Raw genomic sequence first — 26,017 nt, forward strand, 5'->3', positions numbered from 1 at the left:
GCGCGCGCACACACACACACACACACACACACACACATGCACGCACAGGAACACTGATGCAGTATCCTAACTGGCTTCCTTAGATCTTGAATCCTTCCACCTAAAGAGCTTCCTTTAGTCTTTTATTGCCCTGCAGATCTCGAGCACAGATCATCACCTCCTTTGGGTGTGGTCCAGTATCTTGTGGTCCCCTTATTTTGGACTCACTGGCCATGGATCTTAACTCTCCCATACTCCTTCAGTGTCAGGCAGCTTTGGTCGTTAATGGCTGCTGTCAAGATTTCTCTCTCTCTCTCTCTCTCTCTCTCTCAGGCTTTTATGTCTGGCTATTCTGTGACTAGACTTGGTTTTCTTTCTGCTTATCCCAATGAAGATGTGCTTAGATTTTTAGTTTTTAAAGATATGTCTTTTAAAAAATATTCAGCCTTGGGAAGTTTTGGGCCAGTATGTATTCAAACAGCTCTTTTTGCCCTCATCTCTGCTCTTCTTCTTCTGTTGTGCCAATCACACATACTTTGGAAATGTTGATATTATCCTCTGGGTGCCCAGGGTTCATTTGCTACCCCCACCCCTGCCTTTTTTCAAATCAGGTAGTATTAGTGCTAATCTGTCTTCAGAGTCACTTGCACTTTTTTTCTGCATTTTTTTTTCCCTGAAATTTACTGTCGATCCCAACCTGGGGTTTTTCAAGTCAATTATTATACTTAAAAAAAAAAAAATCTTTGTAGTTTCCATGGACACAGACCTATTCACATCTCTCTGTTGAGAATCCCTCTCTCTTCAGTCATTAAAATTACTCTTTCCTTTGTCTTTCAACATAGTTTCCTTTTTGCCATATTTGTAAAACTCCTTTTGAAGTCTTTGTTGTCAATTTATGCCCACTCCCAGGCAGCCGCCTCCCTGCCCCTCGTTTTCTTTTCGGTTTGATTTTGGGATATTGCAGTAATCCTTCCTCTTTCCTCCCCCCTGTTTCTTCCTCCTCCCTTCCTTCCCCCTCCTTTCTTGTCTTTCATGCACTGAGGACTGTTGATTGTGGAGGGAGTCACTGTGTAGCCCATCACGGCTGCAGTGGGCAGCAGCGACTGTCCTACGGACAGCGCAGTTTCTATTGTTCTGGAGTTTTCCTGAACACCGAGAATTCGGTTGTCCACCCAGGGTCTGGGAAGTTTGTGTTCAGAATCTGACACGCCCCTCCCCAATGTCCACTCGCTGGGGACTTCCACATTTCCTGGTGTTGCACCAGCTGTCGAGCCTGCCTGCTGCCCTACGGCTCCTAGAGCCAAACACAGGGCCGGGCCTTCGCTCAGTCAGTTTATACAAGACGCAGGATCCTTTACTCTTCCTAGTCCAGGGCACACTGCCCGCGAGGTTCTCAGGTCCTTGACTGTTTTTGTCATTAGGCCCTTCAGCATTTGGCTGAGGTTGCCGATAGATTTGCTCTAGGATTTGAGTCTTATACCTGCTGCGGTTCTCTCACCCGCAGGGTCTCCCCGTCCACATCCTAAAGGGGCAAGGCTGCAGTTTTCCACTTACTCCAGGTTTAGGGGGGGGTTACCCCCTTTTAGTAGTAGATTTCCAAGAATAGATTTTCTTTGACCTCTATCTTTTAAAATGTTTCTGTCTTTCATTAATTGCATAAAATATTTTGTCCTTGTTTTGTAACTGGCATGCCCCAAGGGGTCTGTAGAATCACTACAGCCCACCCTGGTGAAGATGCTTTCTCTATGGAGGTCTTTTGAAAACGCATCCTAAGGCACGCCACGGTCTTTGCTTAAGACCCTCCAAGGGTTTCCAACCACAAGAAGAAGAACAAGGTCCCTAGCAAGACCCCACACCACAATCAACAAGTCGCGTGTAGACTCTGGCCTTTGCTTTGGCGGTGCTGCGGTGGATGAAGCCCCGGCTTTGCCCGCGCCAGGCGGCGAGCGCTCTGCCCCTGAGCTGTATCCCCACTCAGGGATTCCTTTAAGATTGAAAATCTCCTGTCCACCCCTAAGGCTGGAAGTTATTTTTGTTTGTAATATTGCCTAAACAAGCCGATGCCAGGACTGCATCCATCCCTTTCCCACTTCTTCCCGGGCCCTGGCACACGCTAAAGCCAGAAACAGAGGGGGCAGCTGGGAGCCGGCCAAGTGAAGTGAGGCTGAGCCTCTTTTGGCCCAGCGCTGCCTTCAAGCGCAGAGGAAAACATCAGCCGGATGGAGGAGGCTCTGCCTACAGGACTGGAAGCCCCTTTCCTTTTGCTTGGTCCTCTCCAGGCTCCGGGGTGGGGGTTGGGTGGGGGTGGGGTGGGGGGAAAGGTGTGATGGCAAAAAGCATGGAAAGCGATTGAGAAGGGGAGAGGGCCTATGAGGCAGGGTCTACCCAGAGGGCACTCAAGGATCTGGAGCAAAAAGACAGGTGGGACCCAAAGCTGAAGCAAAGATTGCTAGCATTTTCCTCTGGAGAGGAGGTGGGGGCGCCAGCGAACACCTACCAGGAGGAACTGTTTTGCATTACTGTACCATGGTTCACATTCACTCTCAAGCATATTTTTTTTTTAATCCTAAATAAATACAAACTAAAGTTTATAACTCGTCTACGACCATAAAAAAGCAAACCAAGCTCATAAATTAAACCACACAGGAGTAATACCACAATTAAAGTTATATCAACAATATTAACATAATGTGGGGGATGTTTTACTGAAACCAAACCTTCCTCCCTCGTGGGACTCTGGCAAACCCGACGCTGGGGGCTCATCACTTTCTGCAGCCCACGCACCAGGCGCCAAGGATGGCTCCTCTTCTCTTGAACTTTAGGATTCCTTTGTTTGGGCGGGCAGTCTGACATCATTTCTACTTCACACAACAGGAATGTTTCATCCTGTAGCCTGTGGCTTGTGTCGGGTCCCTGCTTTGTCCCTCTTGTGGTGGTGAGAGAGCCACCCCCAGGGCAGAGTGAAGAACAATTTGGGGAACCGAAGTGCCAGAGTGTCTCCAAAGCCAGGTGCGCGATGCAAGGCCAGGTTTCGTGGAAAAGAAAGGGACATGACAATTCTGACTACACAGAGCCTGGGGGAAGAGTTTGTGTAGGGAGGTTGAGATGGAGAGGAGAGGAGAGGGAGGGAGGGAGGGAGGGAGGGAAGAGGAGAAGAGAGGAGAGAGGGGAGAGGAGGGGAGGGGAAGGAGGGGAGGGGAGAGGAGATGGGCGGGCAGAGAGCTGGGAGAGCAGGGTGCGAGGCTGATGGTGAGCTAGGAAAATGTTCTCACCTCTAAAGAGGAAGCAGAAGTTTGCACAGCTGCAGTGTGAGAGTGAAGCTAGGACCCAGAGTCAAAGGACCTTGAGCCTGACAGGACTCCTTCCTCCCATGTTTCTGTCCCCTACTAGGCTCTAAACAGGGACCTGCCTGTCCAGGAGATCCTGCCCAGCAGGTAGGCCAAGACCCATCTTACAGAAAGGGAAGAGGTAACTGGGAGGTGGCCAATCCCCCAAGAGCCTGAGGGGCTTGGTGAGGGAAAAACCACAGAACCCCACCCCTACCTGCCATGTCAGAGAAGCAGCCATCAGCCATCCAAGTGAGCCCGCCATGGACAGGGCAGGGACACAGGGACTCTTGCCAGAGCCTTGTACCTGGGCCACAGTGGGTGAGGCCTCGGGGATGGGGGCTCTGACAAGCCTGCAGAAGCAAGGTCTCCTGCTGTGACAACCCCTCCCACTCGGGAGGTCAAGTTTTTCCATAATAAGCTTCCCTTGCTTTACTCACTCCTTTGCTTACCTTCTTTTTTTTGTTGTTTTGTTTTTTGTTTTTTGTTTTTTGTTTACCTTCTTTATTCCTCAAAGTGTGAGGCCCTGAACTCAGGACCCATTGGCCCTGCCTCTGGCACCTTCGTCCCCAGGTTAAGCTACCAGAGCGGAGGAAGACCGTCACACTCCAAGAACCCCTATCACTGCCACACTCTTCAGAGATAACCACTTTGTCCAGGGCCAGACCAACAGAGGGTACCCAACTGGTACTCCTGGGAGCTCAGGGTGGACTGAGGCAGACAGATAGGAGAATGTGGATGGGGGCAGGGCGGCAGACACAGACGAGGATGAAGGGTGTGGAGGGAGGGACACGAAGGAGGGATGATCTGACCTGATGGGCACAGATGTGGAGCACTGTGGGGAGGACTTTGCAGAGGAAAACCTGACGGCTGAACTCTGGCCTGTGGAAAGCAGAGGTTGGAATGCGGCAGGGACATTCGGTGACCAAGAGCATCCGCCTAGGGAGGGTTAGAAGGCACAGGAGGGAACAGACTTCACCATAGCCATTCCTGCTTTTCCCACATTAGCTCACATTGACAGACACACTTCATCTGTAGATATTTTGGTATCTTTAAGCAACAAAGACTTAAAAAAAAAAAAAAAAAAAAAAAAAAACCCAACCAACCTTTATACTGTTGTAGCGTCACACCTTAAAAAGACAGGTCTTTAATATTTGGCCAGTATTTGCATGTTGCTAGTTTATGGGCTTCAAGCAAGATCTGCAACAGGATTTACAGTTGCTCGTTTGCTGTCCCTTCCCCTTGCTACCTTGTTTTCTTTTTGGTGTTGGGGACAAAATACAAGGCAAGAACTCTGCCAGACAGCTGTATCTCCTACCCTGAAACGCATCCTTTTATTGGGGTTCCTTTCTTCTGCTATTTTTTTCCTTGTCCTATATTTATGGGGAACTAAGGCTGTTTGTTTTGCACTCCAATACCTGGGGTTTTCTGATGGCACAGTCCAGGTGGTGATGTGTTTGTCCCTGCATCCCTACAACGGAGAGGTGTGCTGACAAATGGGGAATGATCTGAGCTGCAAATATGAGTCACAACCAGAAATTTAACACTTTTGGTAGTGGGGTGTGTGTGTGTGTGTGTGTGCGTGTGTGTGTGTGTGTGCGTGTGTGTGTGTGTGTGTGCGTGCGTGCAGCCATGGAGGCAGCCGTGGGTCAGATGTCTTCCTCATGTGTTCTCTATGTTAGGGTTATGTTTTTTATATGAATGTCTGGTTCCCACAGAGTTCAGAAGTTGGCATTGGAGCTGGAGTAATGAGTGGTTATCCTTCCTGCCACCGGTGTGCAGCACCCGCCGCTGCAATTAGTTAATCTTCATTACAAGTACTGTGTATGCTGTATGTGTAGGCATGCATAGCACAGCATGCGTGTAGAGATCCAGGACAACCCTGAGAGCCAGTCTTGACTACAGACCTCTTTATTTGCTGAGTCAGCTCAATGGCCATGCTGCTATTGTTGAATAGGATCTCTGGGTATAGCCCTGGAACTCACTCTGCAGACCAGGCTGGCTTTGAATTTACAGAGATCTTCCTGCTTCTGCCTCCTGGAGTTCTGGGGTTACAGGCGTGCACCACCACCACCCAGCCATAGCTCTCATTTTTCCCCATGTACCTATTTGCTGTTTCTCTGGCTTGCTGAAGCTGCTGGCCTTTGTAGACACATCTTTCATTCATTTAAGATCTACAAGGCTGAGCTGTCCACCTGCAGAGCTATAATTAGATGCTACAAGAGGGAAAAAACAGAAAATTATCTACTTTGGAAACTCTCAGCTCTGGGAGCCAATTCAGCAGATTATGGGTATCAGGGGCCAGCCTGAAGGATGTTTGTGGCTAGGGGTGGGGGTGGGGGTGGGACAGGGAAGCTCATCTGGACAGCTCACACCAGGAACCTGAGGCAAGGTAGGCTCATCGGCCACATGCAGCTGTCTTGCCCCTCAGTGCATCCGTTCAGAGCTCAGTTGCCTGTGCCAGTGTTTGCCGGCATCTCCTTCTCAGTAACTTCTCCAAAGTCCTTGTTCAGCCATGAATCCCTTCCAATGGCGCTTGGTTAGAAAGTACTGAGCATGGTGGTGCACACCTTTGATGCCAGCACTGAAAAGGCAGAAACAGGTAGAGCTCTGTGAGTTCCAGGCTAGCCTGGTCTACATTGTGAGTTTCAGGACAGCCTGGGCTACAAAGTAGGACATATTTTTTGAAAAACACACACAAAAAAATATGAGCACTTTTGTTCAACTGCTTGCCATTTCTAACCCTGTCAACACTGTGGGATAGGAGCCAGATTCAGAGAGGAAGTGGGTGTGACCAAGCAATGATGACGCGCAGACATCCATGGAACCACAGTGGCCTCCCACAGGACATCCTCCCATGCTGAGTGTTCTGAGGCGCAAACTCACACTGTCAAACTTAGGGGTGGGGACCTCTCCTGTGGAGCCATCTTGCTGGCTCTCTTTGTAGTTTTTTTTTTTTTTATAGATAAGGCTGTGATGGGAGGCAGAGGCAGGTCAATCTCTATGAGTTCAAGGCCAACCAGGACTACACAGAAAAACTCTGTCTCAAAAAAAAAAAAAAAAAAAAAAAAAGCCTTAAATAAGTGTCCAATGACTTAGTGAGGGTTATACCTTCTAGCTGCAGAGAGGTGGCTGGTTGTCATGGGCAATAGAACCCAGCATCTGAAGAGACAGCTCGCTCTGTGTCACACAGATAGGAACAGCTCTACTGAACATGCACATCAAGGACACAGGTCCCCAAGGATGCACTTTTCCACATGCAAGAAGAAGAAAGAAGTCACCAGTTACTAGTGTCACTGGAACCAGCCTCAGCCAGTTCTAATGGCATGTCTGGTCTCAGGGACTTGCAGCTCTGCTTTAACAGGATGCTGCAGCGGCAACATCCAAATGGTGAATACTGTCAGTCACACGAGGGCCAAGCCTTGCGCCCTGCCTGGGAAGGACTATCTAGCTTAGGTTAACTGAAGGCAGGCAGAGTGGGCCAAGCATCGCCTCTCGCCACTCTCTGCTTCCTGATTGCATGTGACGCGCTGAAATGACCTCTCTGTCAGGATGGACTGTGAGCTGGAACTGTGAGTCTAGATAAACTCTTTCTCTCTTAACTAAGTTGCTTATGTTACAGCAGTGAGAAGAGTCGCATACTCACTGGGTTCCTGTGGCTTTGCAAGCACACACTCAAAGCCTGGCCTTGCCGCTGGGCTTCTGCCTATGCTGTGGCCTCCCTCTGTAACAACAGGTCTGACGGAGACTACATGTCTGTCACGGTCACCACCATGACCTCTCAGGAATTGCTAACATAGCTGCAGCTCCTGACTAGGAAACACGGCGGAGATTAAGACTGAGCAATCTGTATTCACTTTGCTTAGGCCAGTGCCGCACACGTGTGCAGAGCGGGTCTGATAATCAATGAACGACTGCTTGATTGCTTAAGAACAAGGTTTTCAGAGTTAGATCAGCTTCAATACGGAAATTCAAGACAGGACTCAAATGTAACAGGGAAATCACATATACTTTTAACTCTCAAAATAAATACTCCTCAATTTTATTTTATAAATACAGATGCCAAGTTTTCCTCCAATTACCAACAGACCGGCGTCTCATGCCATTTATTGGTGGTGGTGATTTAAAACTGATCTAAATAACCAGTTATGTCAGGAGAAATGGGGGCCATTAGAACTGCTAGAGGATAGCTGCGCACAGTCTTCCAACACTAATATTCTGAGGGGGGGGGAATCTCTGGAATTTTTATGTGGCTAAGGGGAGACGGGCAGAGAAAACACAATCAAATATTCATTCTATGATCTGTACAGGCGGTTAGAACCGTCTCAAGCATGTGATAACTGAAGTGGCTCTTAGCGGTTCAATTTCTATCGCCCAAGCAAATTTTGTTTTTATTATATCAGTAAGAGATAAGGTCATTTGGGCATTTGGCCTTGGCCACTTTAAACAGAGGCAAACCTACTCTGTAGCTGCACATAATGTGGTTAGGTTCTACCCAGGCCACAACAAGTGCCAAAGGATGCCAACCCCGGTGGCAAGCATACTGGCATTTAAGTGCATACATCACTGGCAGCGGGGGACATGCTGAAAGCATGGGCAGAACTGATCAGGTCAGAGCAGTGCGAACCCACGCAAGGGCAGCATGCTGTGTAAGTAACTTCATAGCCCACACGCACAAAGACTGGCTGATAAGGAGGGTCAGGGTCAGGGTAACAGAATGCACACAGATGCATCTGCACAAAGTCTCAGGTGCACCGCCAGCCCTAGGGAGGTCACAGATCACATGGCACCTTCCACCGACCACACTGGCACCTTCACTGTGACACCTTTGGTGTTTGGAGATGCCACTTCCCTGCCAGATTCCACAGCATCTGTGTTTCTGCGATGGTGACTTCCTCCACCTGCTCTGACTCCGAAACGAATGAGAACACCCAGTGAAGAAGCCTCCATCACCCCCACAAATGGAGTGAAACAGACCTCCTCAGACCAAGTGGGAGAGCTGTCCGCTATGTAGTAAGTCTGTGCATCCACTATATAGGGACAGTGGTACAAGTCAGTCCATTCAGCAACATAGCTGCTCACCAGGGCTGAGTGCAGGGATGCTCGGACAGGACATGGCTATGGTCTGACACCCATGAGTTAAGAAGCTATGTGGGACAACAGCACTATGGGGGGATACAGCGATGAAATACAGGCTGCTTTCCACAGTATACAAACTCAAATGGAATTGACAGCATCGGCTTTGACCCAGCCAGGGCTTTTGCTCAGGCTAGCCCTGTTATGAAGTAACATGAAGCGATACAGGCTTAGAGAGGGAAACAAAACAGGACAAAACCGGGGGAGGGGATGGGGGCAGAAATCAGGTCAAGTGAAGTAAATTCAATTTTTATTCTTCTATACAATACATGGATATGTGAATAAATTGTTCTTTAAGAGCTTGCAACCCTGAGGCAATGTCCGTGGGTACATAATGTATAATGCAACAGCAAATGAAATCTGAATGCAGAATGACAATGGACTTCAAAAACATAATTTAACATTGTGAGATTGCACATTGTCTATGCTTCATCTAGTCTCTTCATCTATGTCTCCACTGTCTCGCAGTCTGCAAACTGGACATCCCGACTCTACATACACTTTGTCATACATAATGGGTTCCTTCAGACTGAAATGGAACAAGCTAACAGGATTTATACCTAGGTGGTCTTTATCTGGGGTGCATATTGCCAGAAGTGTGCCCAATTTTGGACCACAGCATCTGCCCACATAAAAACTTTGGCCCCAAAGGAAGCTGGCTGCCATCTGATTGTGGTAACCATGAGGTTTCTGAGGGTCCCCCGGGATCCACCACAGGAAAGCTATTCATCGGGTATGGCACACTAGACGAGACAGAACACCATTCCTGCTGGTTCCAAAGTAGTGACTCTACCACCTCAGCTTTCAGGCTGTGGGGCCCACCTTGAGAAGCAGGGCAACAGCAGGGTCTGCAGGCTGGCTGAGGTCCTTGGGCCGAGGGCTCTGGAGCACCCACCGCCACTCTGCTTCTTTTTCACCAACCTAACAGATGGGCCCAGGCCTCTCAGTGGTGGAAAGCTATTTCTGACTATTCCATTTTGCAAGTTTTACAAATGATGGCGAGGGCAAACGCTATGAGAAACTAAAGGTGAGTTTGCCTTATTACATATGTATTACCATCCTCCCTCTGCGGAGAGCACAGACAAATGCCTATAAGATGACTCAAGCTGTAAGCAAGAGGGTGACCTTGGCCTAGAAACAGCCAGGCCTGGAAAGCAAATCTCACTGACTGGCCCCACTGGCACCCAATGGCCCTGAGTCCCCTCTGTTCCCAAAGTCAGCCTTCTGAGCAATCTCCTCCACCAATCCTCATTTGTGTCGGAATTATTAAAAAGGTTAAGTGCAGCTTGGGTCTGGTAGAGGGCAGAGGCTCTGCCCTGGTCCTGCTGTCTGGCCCCTCTCCTCACTTATCAGAACTCCTGCGTGGTCGGCGGAAGCTGGACACGTTCTCGTTGAGGGCGTAGATCCTCCGGGAGAACTCCTCAAACTCCCCCAGGACCTGCTCATCGCACTCCACTGCCACCGCGCTGTCCACCGGGATGCAGCTGAGCGCTTCGAGCTGATCGCCTGATGTGAAGCCTGTCGCCTCTAGCCCAATGATTTCTTCTGCTTGCTCCACTGCACAGCAGAGCTCAGCGGAGGGAGCCGGGTGGCACTGGCCTGGCAGCAGGGCTCTGGACGGGCTGGCCTGCTCGCTGGGCAGCGCAGTGCCATTCACAGCAGCCGGGTGCCCAGGCGGGGCTTCCGCTTGTACTTGGCTGGAGTCCGCATTTCCGTGGTCTCCACTCACACTGCTGTCCAGGTCTATGCCTGTTTTCTTATTTTCTTTGGAGAAGTCCAGGGAGGTGTCCAAGGAGGAGGACAGTGGAGTGACCTTCCTCTCAGAGTCTCCCATGGTGGGCGTGGCCAGCCCGGGCTGTACCAATGCTGAATTGTAGCTGGGAGGAGGAGTTTTGTATTGGAGTCTCTCATTCTCTGAACTGGCCCGTTTTCGATGTCCTTTGTCTGGTGAAGGGATACCCCCAGAGAAGCCTATATCTGCACCCCCAAATGTGGAGCTTTGTCTCTTTGGAACTGGGATGGCACTGGAGATGTGATGTCTGTCACTAAAAGACAAACAAAAATGAGACGTTACTTTCTGCTTCAGAACTCAGTTTAGACCTTCTGGGACAGAGACAGGAAACAATACACTTTATATTTGAGAATAAAACAAAAACAAAAACAAATGCCCAAACAGAATTAGGTTATTATCAATCTTAATGGTATTTGTTATAGCGTTTAAAACAAGAAACAACACAAATTTATTCAACATATTTAAGACAGGAGTGCTCAAGGTAGGGTAAGGGACAGAAATCACGTCACTTGCAGGAAAGTTGGAGGCTCTGCAGACTGGATCTGCAGAGAAATGTCGACGGGCCCTGCCGTCTCTGAGAATGTGGCCAGGCCTTGACTATCCCATCCTAGGAAAAGCGCTCATGCAAGATGAGTTGCCCATGGCAAGTTGCTGATGGATGGCCTTTCCAACAGTCAGTACTCATCACCCAGCATCAGAGAACCACACAGAGAGCGTCGAGGGAACCCTTCCTTCTTTTTAACAAAACATCACCATGCGAAATGGCTTCTCTTTTACAAGGCTGGTCACATACATTTTTACAATACTTGGTCTTCAGTGCCTGCTTTAGGCCAGGAATAATAATCACTGTCCAGCCACACAAAACTTTAGGGTTTCTTTAGTAATGTCGCATATATCATTTCACTTGGGCCTTACAAGGGCATTGTCAAGAAAGCAGAGTCAGTCTGAAATAATAAATAACCATCAGTTAATGGGGTAGAGCGCCAGACCCTGACCATGGTTGCAGCTTTGCCAGCAAAGCCTGCAGGGAGTGCTGACTACAGTTATAGATGTTGCTATGGGGGTGAAACTAGCTTCAATAAAATTTTATCAGCAGATGGCACACAGACACATGGACCAGCTGACTCTTGTCCTTCAGAGGAGGATGCTCACACAGAGTTAAGGGACTTGTTGAAAGGGCAGCCACTGGGCAGGACTGAAACCACAGAAGCTAGGTCTGCAGCAGGAGAGACCTGGTCAGAAGTGAGAGGGAGCTGCCAGGGACCTTAGGGGGCATCTGCCATTATTCCAGCAACATTACTTTCAAATGACAATGTCAGTTAAGTGCTCTGACGAAGACAAGGGCTCTAAGGTGCCTCCAGTGTGCACACCCTGCAGCTGGCTCACCACTCACTCTCCTCTGGATTACACTCTGGTCTCTTATTCTCAGGGAAGGCACTCAGGAGAGCTCCTCCATCAGCCTGGCATCTCTCTCTTGGCCATGGCATGGCACCAGCGAGCTTCATAAGAAGTGGTCCTGAGATACGCATCAAACTGGGCAATGGGGCAGTTTGTTTGTTTGTTTGTTTTTGGTTTTTCAAGGCAGGGTTTCTGTGTAGCCTTGGCTGTCCTGGACTCGCTTTGTAGATCAGGATGACCAGAGATCTGCCTGCCTCTGCCTCCCAGAGTGCTGGGATTACAGGCGCGCACCACCCTGCTGCCTCAGCAAATGCCTTTCTAGTTCTTCAGAAAAACAAAACAAAAACAGAACAAACTGAGCAAAATTTGTTGGCCTATCTAGGTTGTCAGTTACTGCTGTGACACCCACTGTAATTGGCTGAGCTGCCCATTTTGGCCAACCTTGTTTTACTTTGAGTGTTCTTGCAGGCAGACCAGGTCAGGACGTCAAACAGCATGTGCCAGGTTGAGGGCCCTGATACCCTTCTGTGTGGCTCAAGCACCCGTCCCCTCACTCCTGACTCCGCCCCTCTGTAGACAAAGGCAAGTACAAGGAACACATCTGGACACACTGAGCTGTGCCTCACATATGGTGGAAGCAGTCTGTGGCCCTCAGTGACTTTTCTTTCTTCCTTCCTTTCTTTCTTTCTTTCTTTCTTTCTTTCTTTCTTTCTTTCTTTCTTTCACACTCTCTGACAGCTCTCTTTGACTTTGCATAACAGAAAGGTGATGAGATTTTCCTCCCATCAGCTACAGTGGGAAGGGAACAATAATTTTCCTGAACATCTGTCTCCTAGTCCTTAGTACCCCAGACCCTGTGCTTCTGCCGTGGGAGAAGGCAGGCAGGTAAGGGAGTTGTTCAGTGCTAATGACCACACCTGTCCTAGCCTCAGGCTGACCACCGTGTTCCAAATTCTACAGCCCTGTGTGCATCCTAAGGTACACACAGGCTGAGCGCCACAGCCAAGGCCTTACCCAGGCTCAACGCCTGGCTGTGCACTCCTCATCTCACGGGCGGACTCTAAGGCTTCAGGGCAGACTTGGGCATGTCTGGCATCCCTTGTGGCAGTCTTCTCTGGATCACTCAGGTACTTAGAGGAGGAGTTCAGGAAATGAGAGTGTCTGATATAAACTGGAAACTTATCAAAAACATGCTTTCTTATAAATGGTAAGAAAGTGAAGCCAGATGTGATGAAACACATCTGTAGTCTTAGCACTTGGGAGATTGAGGCAAGAGGATTGGCAATACAAGGTCAGCCTCAGCAACACAGTAAAACGTTGTTGAGTTATTTTTGAAAACCATTGAGGAAGTCTACACACCTAGCACTCATCGTTTTAGCCAACTCTTATCTTTTCCCTCTTAGTTTTGAGCTATGTGAGATGGAAAAGCTTTAATAGATTTAACATTAGCAGAACAAAACAGGGATATCTTGATGCCTGGGCTACTAACATGAAACTCCCTTGCTAAGCACTGACCAAGTGGAGCCCGCAGGGTGTTCAGGGCCACTGGTACAGGATGGGGTGCTCCTGTCCTTCCTGTGGCTGAAGCACTCACATTGACTAATTTCCCTGTATATCTAAGGACTGTGTGCAGTGTGCATGATGCATGCACTATGTTTTGTTCTGCGAGCTTTGGGCATTGGATTATTAAGTCTCAGACATGGTATGCTTTGTATGTGAACTTTACTTTCAATTAGTATTAATTTTAGTTGGTCAGAATGGGCATTTTTACATTGAGAATCTTAGCAATATTCCAGATTTTTAAGATAGCTGAGCTCTGAATAGCTAGGCATTAAATGATGACATTAAAATTATACATTAACTATGCATGCATTTTAAATTATTACAGTAATTTATACTCACAGGAAAACAACATAAACTACATACAAAAAACCCTATCATAAGCTATTACCCATCAAGTAACTACTATTAATTTTAGATGTTTTTCTTTTATACTTCAATTTTATGTATGTTTAATTTTAAAAACCCACATAATTATGTATCCTGCTGTCATATGTCATTAAAACCTCTGGGTAAATATCATTTTAAAAGGCTGCTTTAATGAATGGAATGTTGTAATTTATTTAATTATTCCCTCATTTTTAGGATGTTTCTAAACTTTTTACTGTTAGAAACCAAACGGCTGTTCATATCTCATAGGCTGATGATCTGACTTTGATCCTGGGATCCACAGGGTCTTTTTTTTTGGGGGGGGGGGGAAGAGCAACCAACTTAGGAAACTTGAAACTTGCCCAATAAATAAATACAAGTAAAAATGGCAGTGATGAGAAAGGCTAATAACTGACCAGAAAAAACAGATAAGCAGGTTTTATTTAAGGTTCTTTTTTGTCTGATTAGAGCTTTGCTTCATGATTTTTTTATTTGACAGAAGAGTCTAAAATTCAGGTTTACTAGTTGTGACCAATTTTTAAGTCATTGACAATTTGCTTATTAAGTGAAACTTGTACATTATATGAGCTGTGATAAAAAGGAATTTCTATGCTTAAACTTACATAAAACACACTCTCCCTCCCTCCCTCCTTCCCCCACCCCGTGCGCGTGCGCGCGCGCGCGCACACACACACACACACACACACACACACACACACACACACACACACACACAAAACCAAGAGGCTTGTGGATATAGCTCAGTGCTGAGAGCATTCAAGCTTAACATGGGACAAGTATGAAGCCCTGGGTTGAATGTGCAGTGTTGCCAATAGAAGGGAGGGAGGGAGGGAAGGAGGAAGTGAGGTGGCAGAGAGGAAAGGAGGGAAGGAAACAAAACCTCCACAGAGCATCAGTATGGGTGTAGCAGGAAACATAGTAGCCTTTTCTGACACCCAGCCCCTGCTAAGGGGCCTTGTATGTTCTGAGCCCTTAAGTTCAGCTCAGTTGACGGAGTTGGCCTCCTCTCCTTAGTAGTGCCCTGAGAGAAGGAGTCTCTAGCTTGCTGTGTGTCCATAGTGGAAACATTGTATCCGGTGTTTAATGCTACCATTAGAAAAAAATTATTAAAACAAACAAGCACACAAAAGACAACAGCTCAAAGCTATGCTAATTGCAAATTTATCAAGCATAGTTTAGTGTGTGTGGTGGTGGTGGGGGGGGGGCAGAGAATGGTAAACAGCCTAACCATATCAGGGGCAGCTAAGTGACCGAACAGCAGACACCTGCTGTGAGACAGCAGGGACTTCAAGGGTCAAGCATGAGAATAGGAAGGGGCCAAGTGGCTTGGAGTTTCAAGGTCAAGGACAGCCTGGCCAGGTTTGGTTTAGAGCCCCAGCCCTCTAGATGAAGGTGGTTGTTGTCTCTCACTCTGAGAGCCCTCATCTGCGGCAGCCAGCCACTCTCCCTGGTCTCCACGGCTATAAAGACTTCTCTGGAGAAAGGATGCCTGGGGGCCTGGACTCAACTCCTGGTTCAGTTTGATTATCCGTCCGCATTTATTGGTTACATGAGCAGGGGCAGTTTTTTCCCTTTGCATGATCGATCATCAGACCTGGCTTAAGACTAAATAAAGCTACACACTTAAAACCCCTGGCAAAGCGGAGATGGTAGTGTGTGCCTGTGATCCAGCCCTTGGGAGATGAGGCAGAAGGACCAAACTACTCTGTCTCAAGAAACCTCCAGCTAAAACTAAAGCAAAACAGAAACCAAGAAAATGAGGTATGGCGGCAAGGGCAGGAGAGTCTGAAAGGGACAGCACTGAATCCGGGAACCAAAGCCGCCTGCTGTGAATGGGCGGGCTCTTCCCTCTTGAAGTATGGAGCGGAGAAAGCTGTGAATAAAGCAGAAATGCTTAAAATGCCCTATTTAGATGATCTACCAGCTGCTCAGGGACCACAAGAACTTCCCAGAATCCTTTGAGGTCTACATTCCATTTCTCCCTGAACCCCCAAAGCATCGTTTTTCTCTACATATTTAGCTCATGGAGAGCTTTTTGCCGAAAGGAAAGCTCTATTTTCCTGACCTAAATCAAGAAGCCCGTGGCCAGCAATTTAATAGCCTGGACACGGGCACCTTGTGATGACATCAACCTGTGAAATGTTAGAGCCCAGTTCGACTCTGTCTTTGTTCCGCCATCGTGTTTCTGACTGAAGCTCCTAGACTGAAGCTCCTAGGCTTTGAAGAGAAGAGGTTAGGAGAGGAAATCCCCAGGAGGCGGCTCTCCTCTAAGAGGCAGTTCTTGACATCCTCTGCTTCTCTCTGTCCCTTAGGTAAATGGTTTGGCAGTACGTGGCTGGCTATGACGGCACAGACATGTAATCCTAGCACTTGGAAGGTAGGGATAGGAGGATCAGGAGTTTAATGTCACCCTCAGCGGCATACTTTCTGAGTTCAAGGCCTGCCTGGGATACATGATACCACGCCTCAAAACACCACCGGCAGCAGGGGCTGGAGAGATGGCTCAGTGGTTAATAGCTCTTGCTGCTCTTCAAGAGGACTAGAGAGTTCAATTCTGAGCACCCATATCGGGAGGCTCACAACCACCTGTAGCTCCAGAGGATCTACTGCTCTTTCCTGACACCCTTGGGCACTCACTTGTCACAGGAGGACTGTCCATGAGCTCGAGGCCAGCCTGGATTATTATTAGTGAGTTTCAGGCCAGCTAGGGCTAAACAATCAGTCTGAAAACAAAATACAAACAAGCAAAACACACAAGTAAAGAAATACCAAATAGTAAGGATTAAATGAGGTGTTTAAGGAAAATTCTGAGTACAATAAACAGGTAGTTACCAAGTTGTTGCTTACTCATAAAGTGGACATCTGTGAAGTTCTATGTGTTAGCACTTTACACGACACTGCGCCTCTGTGCAAGCTATACGACAAACAGCACCCCTACTCACACATGAAGAAACTGCTGAATGGAGGTTAAATCTGACCCAAGTCACAGGGCCACTGGGTGGAAATCTGAGTAGTGTGAGTTGACCTTCTCTGTCTTGGCTCCCAGGACTTTAAGTCTCTGCTGTCACCAAAATGCCTCCATTTGCCCTGGTCCCTCCTGGGGCCAAGGTGAGGCTAGGGGGCATGTGCGTATAGGCCAGTGGGTGATAGTGTCCCCTAGTGTCTTCTTCCTGCAGCTCTGTATGCTGTGAGCTGTTCTCACACCAGTTACAGACAGAAGCTAATTCTGCCATGAAGCCATATAAAACCTGAAGGTAGGGGTTGGGGGAGAGAGAGAGAAGGGGACAGAGAGAGAGAGAGAGAGAGAGAGAGAGAGAGAGAGAGAGAGAGAGAGAGAGAGAGAGAGAGAAGGAGAGAGAGAAGAGCGAAGAGAAGGTCCCACATCAGGAGAGGTCATGACGTTGGGCAATTTCTCCCATTCTCTTTCCAATTTACCGAGGAATGTTTTATCTGTCTACAGTGGGGCCCTTGCTGTGGAGCAGTGGGGGGATACAGTGCTCAGCCTCAGATACATTTTCCCTTGCTGCAAATGCTTCCTCCGAGGACCATTATCAGATCACAGCTGGTCAACACTAAATCCTGATTGTCAGGATCTGAGCCAAAATCTACAGCTACAACTCAGAGACTAGGGATACTTAGAGAGAGAGGGAGAAGAGGAAGGAGGGGCGAGGACCACAACTTTTAGATAATATTTGATCTTCTTTCTCCCCCTCGCAGCAGCCCTGACTTCACGGCTCTACCTAGGCTGTTTAGGTTGGTGTCCGGCCATGAGGGTGTTTGAAGCTCTTAGGTATTGCTCGGTGCCAATATCATGTCAACTGTGCTAAAAAGCAATAATCGTTTCTCACCTTCTAAAAGATTACTGCTAAAATAATGTAGAGCAATGACAGGGCTGCGCCCAGCGCCAAAAGCAGGTTGCCAAGGCGAAGCTGAGGTAGGATTACGTCTTTTGGCAGCTAAGAAATTATGACATAGTTAGTTTAAAAGAAAACAAAACAAACCTCCATAAACTAGACTACTATTCTCTTTTCAAAATTTAGCCAAGGGTGGAATTATCTTTCTCCTTTCCCTCTTTCTGATCAAGTGGAAGCCAGGGCCTCCTCCCGTGGAAGCCAAATTTAACAGCTAGATCTTATCTCCCAGGAGAGAGCGGGGTTAACAGCATTAAGCAGGGTCTCCTGGCCACAGGCAAGGGATCTAAGGGCCTCTCACCGTTACCAGATAAGTGTAAGTGCTTAATCTTTGCCCTGGATGCTGACAAAAACTCCAAACAAAATAAAAATAGAAACAATCTTGGGCCCAAAGCACAGGCTGAACTGTGTGCCAGTGGCCACCTCTCCCCTGGGCTCTGCTTGGAAAGGGTTCCTGCCAAAGTCTGACTAAAATAAGCAAACAGCACGGAAAGGTAGAGGCGAACACGGAGCCCTTAGATGGTTTTAACTAAGCTCTAATGGAAAGATGAACGTGGAGAAGACAGAGCCCCACAGGCAAAGGACAAAATAGGCAGCAGCGGCAATCAGTTCCCCAGGCCAGGAGGGGAGGGCCTGTGGATCAAGCCTCCTGGGTCCTGAGCACAGGACCCAGCTTAAGGGAGCGCCCCCCCCACCCCCCCCCCCCACCACCCCCCCACCCCCCACCGGCCAGGGACGATGGTGGGAGCTTCCCAGCCAAGCTCCACCTCCATGCTGAACTCCTGGGCCGGAAATACATAGAGTGTCCATGGGGCCATAGGGAGGTCCTGGGATGGGGCAGGTCAGCTCTACCACCCATCAACTTTCACGTTAGGAAATCGGGACAAATTAATATACTGAAATTTCAGTCAAGCGGCGGACATTAGTGGGACTGTAAAACGGTCTGCAGAAACAGACATAGCCCATCTTGATGTCATTTATGTGGAGTGTAAGTAACATCCTACAAGGGAACATGGAAAGTGGTCCGGGAGTGACAGCTGGGGACCCCGTGCAGTGTCTGGACAGTACTTGAAACCTGGGAATAGTAAACTGTTTATGCTGAAAACTAGGAGGGGGAAATCCCTCTACCATTTGCCAGGGAAGCCAGGGGAACAACAGTCTCACAGAGCCCAGCCACAGAAGGAGCCCACCGGGGAAATTAAAGTCCTGGCCCGAGAATGCTCTCAAAATTTAAAACCAGCCTTGGAAAGGAGCTAAAGGAAGCTCCTGAGGCCAATGACAGAAACTGTGAAACGAAGTCTTTGAAAGATATGCTAACGCCAAGCTACCATCAGGTTTCTAATAAACGTTGACTTGGACTAAACCATGGGATTCAGTTGTGTGTTGCTTTAAAAGAAAACCAGACCGCTCTGCTACCACGGTGAGAGGAGCTGTAGCCTTGGGCAGAATCCCTTAGTTACAGCTGTGCCCCAGGTAGTCACTGCTTCACAGCAGCCTGAGCACTCCAGGAGCCTGGTCTCTGGGGCCCGCTGACCTACTAAAGAGGTGAGGCACACGCTTAGAGGAGGATGGTTAACTAACACCTTTGGTCTCTGCTCCAGTATACAGTGAGCGTTGCATGTACAGGCACGGGACTAGACTTAGGGTCTAACAGCAAGGAGAGAAGCCACATTTCCTGCTCTGTGGGAGGGCCAGGCATGTGCCATAGGACCCAAGTCACAAATGTCAAACAACTGCCTCAGACATGTACCACGCAGGTGTGAACACAGGATAAGTCTGTGACAGAGCAACAACCTGAAAAAGGCCAAGGTTTCCAGGCCTAGTAGAGTTCTTTGCTAGCTACAGGACAGGCTGGTGTGTGTGTGTGTGTGTGTGTGTGTGTGTGTGTGTGTGTGTGTGTGTGTGTACATGTTTGCCTGGCCTTCAGTGGCCAGAAGAGGACACCAGGTCTACTAGGGCTGGAATTACAGATGGTTTTGAGCCACCATCTGTGAGCATGAGTGCTGGAAATCGAACACGGGTCCCTCTAGAAGAGTAGCAAGTACTCTTAACCTTTCAGCCATCTCTCCAGCCCAGACCTTTTCTTTTTATATAAGTTGATTTTTCTCACACATCTGTTATAGTAACAGCTGACCAGCACAATGTGTTTTAGGCAAGGCTCGACTCTCTCTCTCTCTCTCTCTCTCTCACAGACACACACACACACACACACACATACACACACACACACACACACGGAGTGACTGATCTGGGGACGTGTACTCTGCAGCTGCAAACCAGGAAGCGCCCAGAGGCTGCTGAGAGGCTGCAGGCTGTGCAGTGGAGGGGAGAGGCAAGGCTGGCAGGACCTGCTGGGCAGGGAAAAGAGGATGCATGGTAGCTAAGAGCTGTGTGCGCTGAACAGAGAGGACCAGTACAACACAGGCTCATGGCACCTGCAACAGAGATACAGAAGCAAGCACGGGCACAGAATGGGCCGTGCCGAGACCGAGGCGACCAGGCTAAGCCTGCCAGCAGAACTGAAGTACACAAGAATGGGGTGAGACAAGAGAGGGCCTCAGTCCTCACCTGCAGGAGCAGAACTCTGGTTTGTCATCTCATTGTTTTTGCTGTGCTGGGGGGTCAAACCTAGGGCATTTTGTGTGGAAGGCAAAGTCTAGGTTTATGTATAGTTGGAGAGGACGAGACTACAGATGACCTCAGGGCGCAGCTGAGGGACGGATGAAAGCAGCAGGAGTGATGGCAGGAGTGATGGCAGGATTCCCTTTCTGGAGAAGCAGACGGAGGACCCTGTGTGGAACACACTTTGTTCTGAACACAGTGAGGGGCTGGGCTGCGTGAGCGTTGACGCTGGACTCTACACAGCTCTGTCACGCCTTAGTGCTCTGACGGCTGGGTCATCGCCCCTCAGTCCCTTGGCTTCCCCAGTTGTAACTGGGGTCTGTATAATGGGTCTGGACTCCTGAGCGATGGAAGGATTCCCGGCCTAGTAACAGCTATCTGGTTAGCTCTAAGGATATACTGAGTACTCACTAACAGGTGAATCGCTGGGCGGCCAGTGCAGGATGATTTTTACAGAAACTGCTGAAGCTGACACTCTTGAAATTGTATTCTAAATTGAGCTTAAACCCAACAATTAATATCAGTGGTCACTTCTGGGTTGGGTCAACAAAGAGCTTATCACTAAGCCTTCCTGAATTTACTGTAATTACGGGCTCTGGAGATGCCACCTGCTAGTCCTTGTTAGCACGTTAGCAGGAGGCCTCCTGAAAAACAGCATCCTTTAAAGTGGCTTCTCTCCCCATTCACCTAAACGCAACCACCGTCCAAAACCACCGTCCAAAACCCAGCTTGAGCGCCTCCTTCTTTCTTGTTAGCTCCTCTGACCACGCTTATCTGAGTGATCTCTTGAACACACCCTGACTGCAGGACTTGCCACTGCCACCCAGCTTTGCAGTGTCACTTGTATTTCAACAAACATTTCCTGCAGACATCATAGAACTTGTATTTGCTGCTTGTCAGTCTGTGAGGTTCTGGGTAACAAGACACACAAAGAAAGTTGTATCATTACCAAGTTTCCTGCAGCCAGAGAAGAAAACAACAACCACAGCAGCACAGTGTATGTGACGCACATTACAACAAGAAGCAAGTCAGTGGGGGGCTTTGGCAGAGGAGGTGGCATCTGGTGGCACCCTGGAGGATGCTAACCAAGGATTGAAGAAGGGAAGTAAGGGAAGAAAATGTGAGAATGAGAACATGAATATATTTGTGGGGAGGGGCGTGCAAGCGTGCACGCTCACGCACGTCGTCAGGGAGCTAGAAACAAAGGGAGGGTGTTTAAGATGCGAGCCGTGTGTATCAGTTGTGGAGTCAGACTTAGAAACCAAACCATATGCGAGGTACCTAGCATTCTGTTTCTTGTTTCTTCCACTTTGCGATTTATCACTGTATAGAGCTCAGGGTGCAAACAGTAACTTGTACCTGGGGCTTCAAATACAGCCAGTCTGATTTGAGGTGTGGCAAGTCTAAGGTGCGATAGATTTAAAGTAAGGTAAAATATATTATTATTTTGAGGGGCTAGAGTGAGAACTCAGTGGTTAAGAACACTTGTTTGTTGCTCTTGCAGAGGGCTGGGTTTGGTTCCCAGTATTTGCATGGCAGCTTAGAACTCCTGTAACTCCGCTTGCAAGAGATCCAGTGCCCTCTTCTGGCCTCTGCAGGATCCTGGACATGTGGTGCACATAAGTATGCTCAGGCACACACACACACACACATGAAAACAATTAAGTCTTAAAAAAACAATTTTAAAGTAGTGAGTATATATTGGCATTATTTTAGTTAGATAATTTGGATCTTATTTGAGTTAAATCAAATACATTATTAAAAATTAACCTACCTGTTTCCTCTTGCCTGTTAAAATGCAGTTGCCAGGAAACCGCCGTTTGCATCTGTTGCTCATGCTATTTACTGACTAAGCCCTGCCACAGGCCTTGCAAACTGGCTGCACTGACAGTGTTTTCATCTTTGCACTTGGCAGCTACTTTTTATATCTTCTAAATCTTATTGAATAGATATTACATTAGAATCAAGAGGAGCACACAGAAATCAGACACAAACATTAAGAGCAAACGTCTTCAATCTGGATCAGACTTGCTGGTGCGGGGAGAAAGCTGTCTATCTGAATGAAAAACTCTGTCACAGGCAGAAAGTCTGAGCACAAAGGATGCTGGACAGCTGTTCTCCATCCTGACCGAAGACAGAAGAAAGCGGAAATGGGTGTTAACCACAGGAGGGGGGCTGTAAGTTAAATATAAAAAAGAATTTCCTGAAGTGAGGGTGTTTAAACTCTGGAATGAGTTAAGGGAAGGAGCCTATCCCCCTCCAAGGTCTTTTAAAGCTCCACAGATGCCCATATGCCTTGTGTGTTCCTGTCTGGAGGCAGGGAGATGGCCCGTCAAGGCTCCTTCTGAAATGGCTATCCTAAGAGTAGATAACTCTAGCCAAACTTACTTTCTCATTTACTTTTAACTAGGCTCTGCCTTTTGTGTTAGGATACCAGCCCGAGAGCCAGCTCTCAAAAGCAACCCATGGGACACTTAAGTAGTACTCCTGAGACTTCAAAGACAATGTCATCTGATCTAAATTTAAAGACTATCATCAGCTAGCTGTGTTTTCTAAGTCCTTTGGAGGTCACCTGCCAGAGCCCAGTTCTGACTCTGCCCTAAGGATGACTAAGGGAAAGGCTGAGGGGAGGAGATCTGCTTGGACGTGAGACTTTCAGCCACTCTTACTGCTGTCGCGTTGTGCTGATTTTAAAGGGCACTGGATGTTTACTGTAGACATAAGTTTACTGAAACATTTTTTCCTAAATGTGACAAAGCTAAAGTCAGCCTGGCAGTGCAAACCTGTCCTCTCAGCCATTGGGGGTTAAGGCAGGGATCACGAGTTTAAGGCCAGCCTGGGCTACACGAGGCCCTGTGACAAACAACAAACGCCCACCCTAGGTACAGGGTTCTTAGCTAACGACCTTTCCCTGTGACTTCTACTTAAAGCTGTTGCGCTCAGTTTTCTCTGTTTGTAAAGGAAAGCAAGATAGCAACACGTGAAGGTAAAGGAGCGAGGGCTGCTGAAAGTTGGAGACTGGACGGTCTTTCGCTGCCATCCGTGAGGATGGGGAGCACAGAGGATGGAAGGTGAGGTGCAGGGCAGCAAGGGAGTGGAGAGTCTTATCAGCGAAGGGAAGAGGCTCTTACCTACTGAGTCACAGCCACTGTCAGTGAGCACTGTGAGAACGCTCTGCAAGGCATGCCCTTCAAAACATTTAATTGTTGGAGCTACTTTAGATTAGAAGCTAAACCAATGGGAACTAAGCCCCAGGCAGTACAAACTTTGTTTTTAAATTGCCCTTCGTCTCCTGAACAGTACAAGATGCACAGGACACACTTGAATTGTCAAAAGCACGAAAACATACTCCATTGTTTAAGGTTCAACTTTATTTTTGGCTATGTGTACATAAGTGAGTACAGTTCCTACAGAGGCCAGAAGGGGGTGTCAGACCCCTGGGGCTGGAGTTAACATCTGCCCAATTTGGGTGTTGGGAACTGAACTTGAGTCTTCTGGAAGAGCAGCTCTTAACTGCTGAGCCATCTCTCTAGCCCAGCTTATTATTTCATATAGTTCTTTTTAGTTTTTAACCCCTTTGGCAGATATATGCTACATATATATGCTTGGGAAGCAGGGCTTCCCAATATTAATATCAATAAAACTCACTTGATGCTAAAAATCTTATGGCATTTAAATGAGAGCGTGGAAACTGACAACCACACTCTCCGATCCCCAAGCTGCATACTCTCTTTGTTGTGTCATATTGTCATGCATGAAGATGATAGTGAATTTATGCTTTCTGATCGGGAAAAATTAAATTTAGAATAAAAATTTTCCTTGAATGAAACAGGATAGATGGCTTTGAAATCATGTGGGTTTTTTTTTTGTTTTGTTTTGGTTTTTTTTTTTCTGTCGTCTTATTCTGGAAACAAGAACCACAGTGCTCAGGCAGGACAGACTATGGGTGAGTACCTTGAGGTCCAGATGTCAGCGCCTGGGCTCTCTCGCTGCCTCTTAACCACAGAGCAGGCACTAAACAGACTAAAGGGACCGTTACGGTTCTCAGTTCTTGCGAAGCTTTGTGAGGTACCTGGGCAAGCTTCCACCAGGACACTGCCTGCTCTGCCATGGATCAGTCTAGAAGACTCTATTTGACTTTGGGGGTGTCCTTGGGAAGGTAATGGGCGTCAGGATAAGGTGACACAGGGTCAGAGGGCTGGAGAGGGAGAGAAGGCGCAGAGTAGGCACTAACAGGCACCGGGCATGACGGTGTGTGACAAGCATGCCCTCCCTCAGTGACTGTCATGCGATTCATGTGGCTCAGTTTTCTGAGTTGTGAAACCATGATCGCAATTCTTGCCCTAACCCTCTCTCAAGGTTGTTGCAAGCATAAACGCACATGGAAAGATGTCTAAGTATGAGGGTTTCTGAAAGTCAGGCAGAAGGAGCTATGGAAGTGTGTAGGAAAACAAATCACAGGGCGCCTTTCTCTGAGTCTGCAGAAAGGCATTAGGGGTGCTTGAGAGGGAAACAGTTAATGATTTTTTATACCATCAGTGTTAAAGAGAGCAAGTCATTATATAAAGAACACAAGAGCCGAACAAATACCTATTTGTAAGATAAACATGGACTTTAGAAAAAACAAAAGGCCTATAATAAAGAATGAATCGTTTTTAAAACCATAACTATGATGTGCTTACCCACTTGACACCCATACTAAGTGAGGCATGCTTGGTGCACCTATATACAAGACCCAATGGCACCGCTGTTGGCTAGGTCCTGCCACCCTTAGGTTTGCTGAGAGGCTGAGCCAGAGGTATTAGTATTTGCACAGTCCATGTTCTTTCCATTTAACTGTACCACATAATCTTACACCAGTGGCTCTCAACCTGTGGGTCATGACCCCTTTGTGCGGCTAACTACCTTTTCACAGAGGTCACCTAAGACCTCTGGGAAACACATATTTACATTATGATTTACAACAGTAGCAAAATTACAGTTATGAAGTAGCAATGAACATAATTTTATGGTTCGGGGGTTGCCACAACACGAGAAATTGTATTAAAGGGTCACAGTGTTAGGAAGGCTAAGAGCCACTGTCTTTTACCAAGTTTTCCACACCCAGGTCCATTCTGTGTTCTAAGACTACTCTAATACCAGCCCCTTGGGGAAGGCCCACAGTCCTCAGAGAAGCCAGTAAAGGGCCTTCTGCCTGTCAGGTAACTTGCTCCCTTTCTTAGAGCATTCTGTACTTTTATTTTTGATTATTTATTTTCTGTTCCCATTTCATCACCGTGATTAGACTGTAAGTGCTGTGAATGCCAGTGCAGGTGTGCGTCCCAGAAAAAGAAGAGACACTTAGAACTCACTGCTCTGTACCAGGCTGGGGCTGCACAGGTGACAGGAATGGACACATCAGTGCACGCTGCTCACAAGCCCTGTGGGTGAGATGTGGTGGCATGACCTCAGAGGTGACCTGGAGCCGCTGAGGGAACACACCATTTTGTCCCACTTCTGCCCTGTGCCTGGCAGTGAGTGCAGAAAGAAGGGCGTGAGCTACATCTCAGTCTGCTGGAATATCTGGACCGGGCAGGGGAGTATCTGGACTGGGAAGAGGGTGGACTGCTCTGGGTGGTAGCAGCTGGTTAAAGTGAAGCACTGTGGGTAGAAATGTGTGTGTTATGACTGGGGTGCAAGGCCCAGTCAGACATCACTCTCCAGCTCCATGCTGGGGAGATCATCACATGGTGGCCGCCAGCAGCAGATGGCAAGACCTTCCCCACTAACCACAACTCAGCCCGGAGGCAGCTCTCAAAGTGCCCGTCAATTTGAGTCTTGGAGCAGTTGTAGCTGGTGGAAAAAGAAGAGAAAGGAGTGCTTGGATGGCATTCTGGTGACTTTAACCAAAGCACTGGGAGTAC

The 26,017-nt window shown here is 47.9% G+C and overlaps 1 protein-coding gene across 1 annotated transcript in view; it reads right to left on the reverse strand.

Annotated features, from left to right (window-relative positions):
- Nucleotides 1-9,359: 9,359 nt before the first annotated feature.
- The window catches only part of Uvrag (UV radiation resistance associated), a 256,107-nt gene continuing 239,449 nt past the window's right edge, over nucleotides 9,360-26,017 (reverse strand). Inside the window, exon 15 of the mRNA XM_051149003.1 lies at nucleotides 9,360-10,486. Within this exon, the coding sequence (XP_051004960.1) occupies nucleotides 9,784-10,486 (703 nt within the window). The 3' untranslated portion in view covers nucleotides 9,360-9,783. The remainder of the gene's footprint in view (nucleotides 10,487-26,017) is intronic.

This window comes from Acomys russatus, chromosome 7, assembly GCF_903995435.1.
Source record: "Acomys russatus chromosome 7, mAcoRus1.1, whole genome shotgun sequence".
Classification (NCBI taxonomy): domain Eukaryota; kingdom Metazoa; phylum Chordata; class Mammalia; order Rodentia; family Muridae; genus Acomys; species Acomys russatus.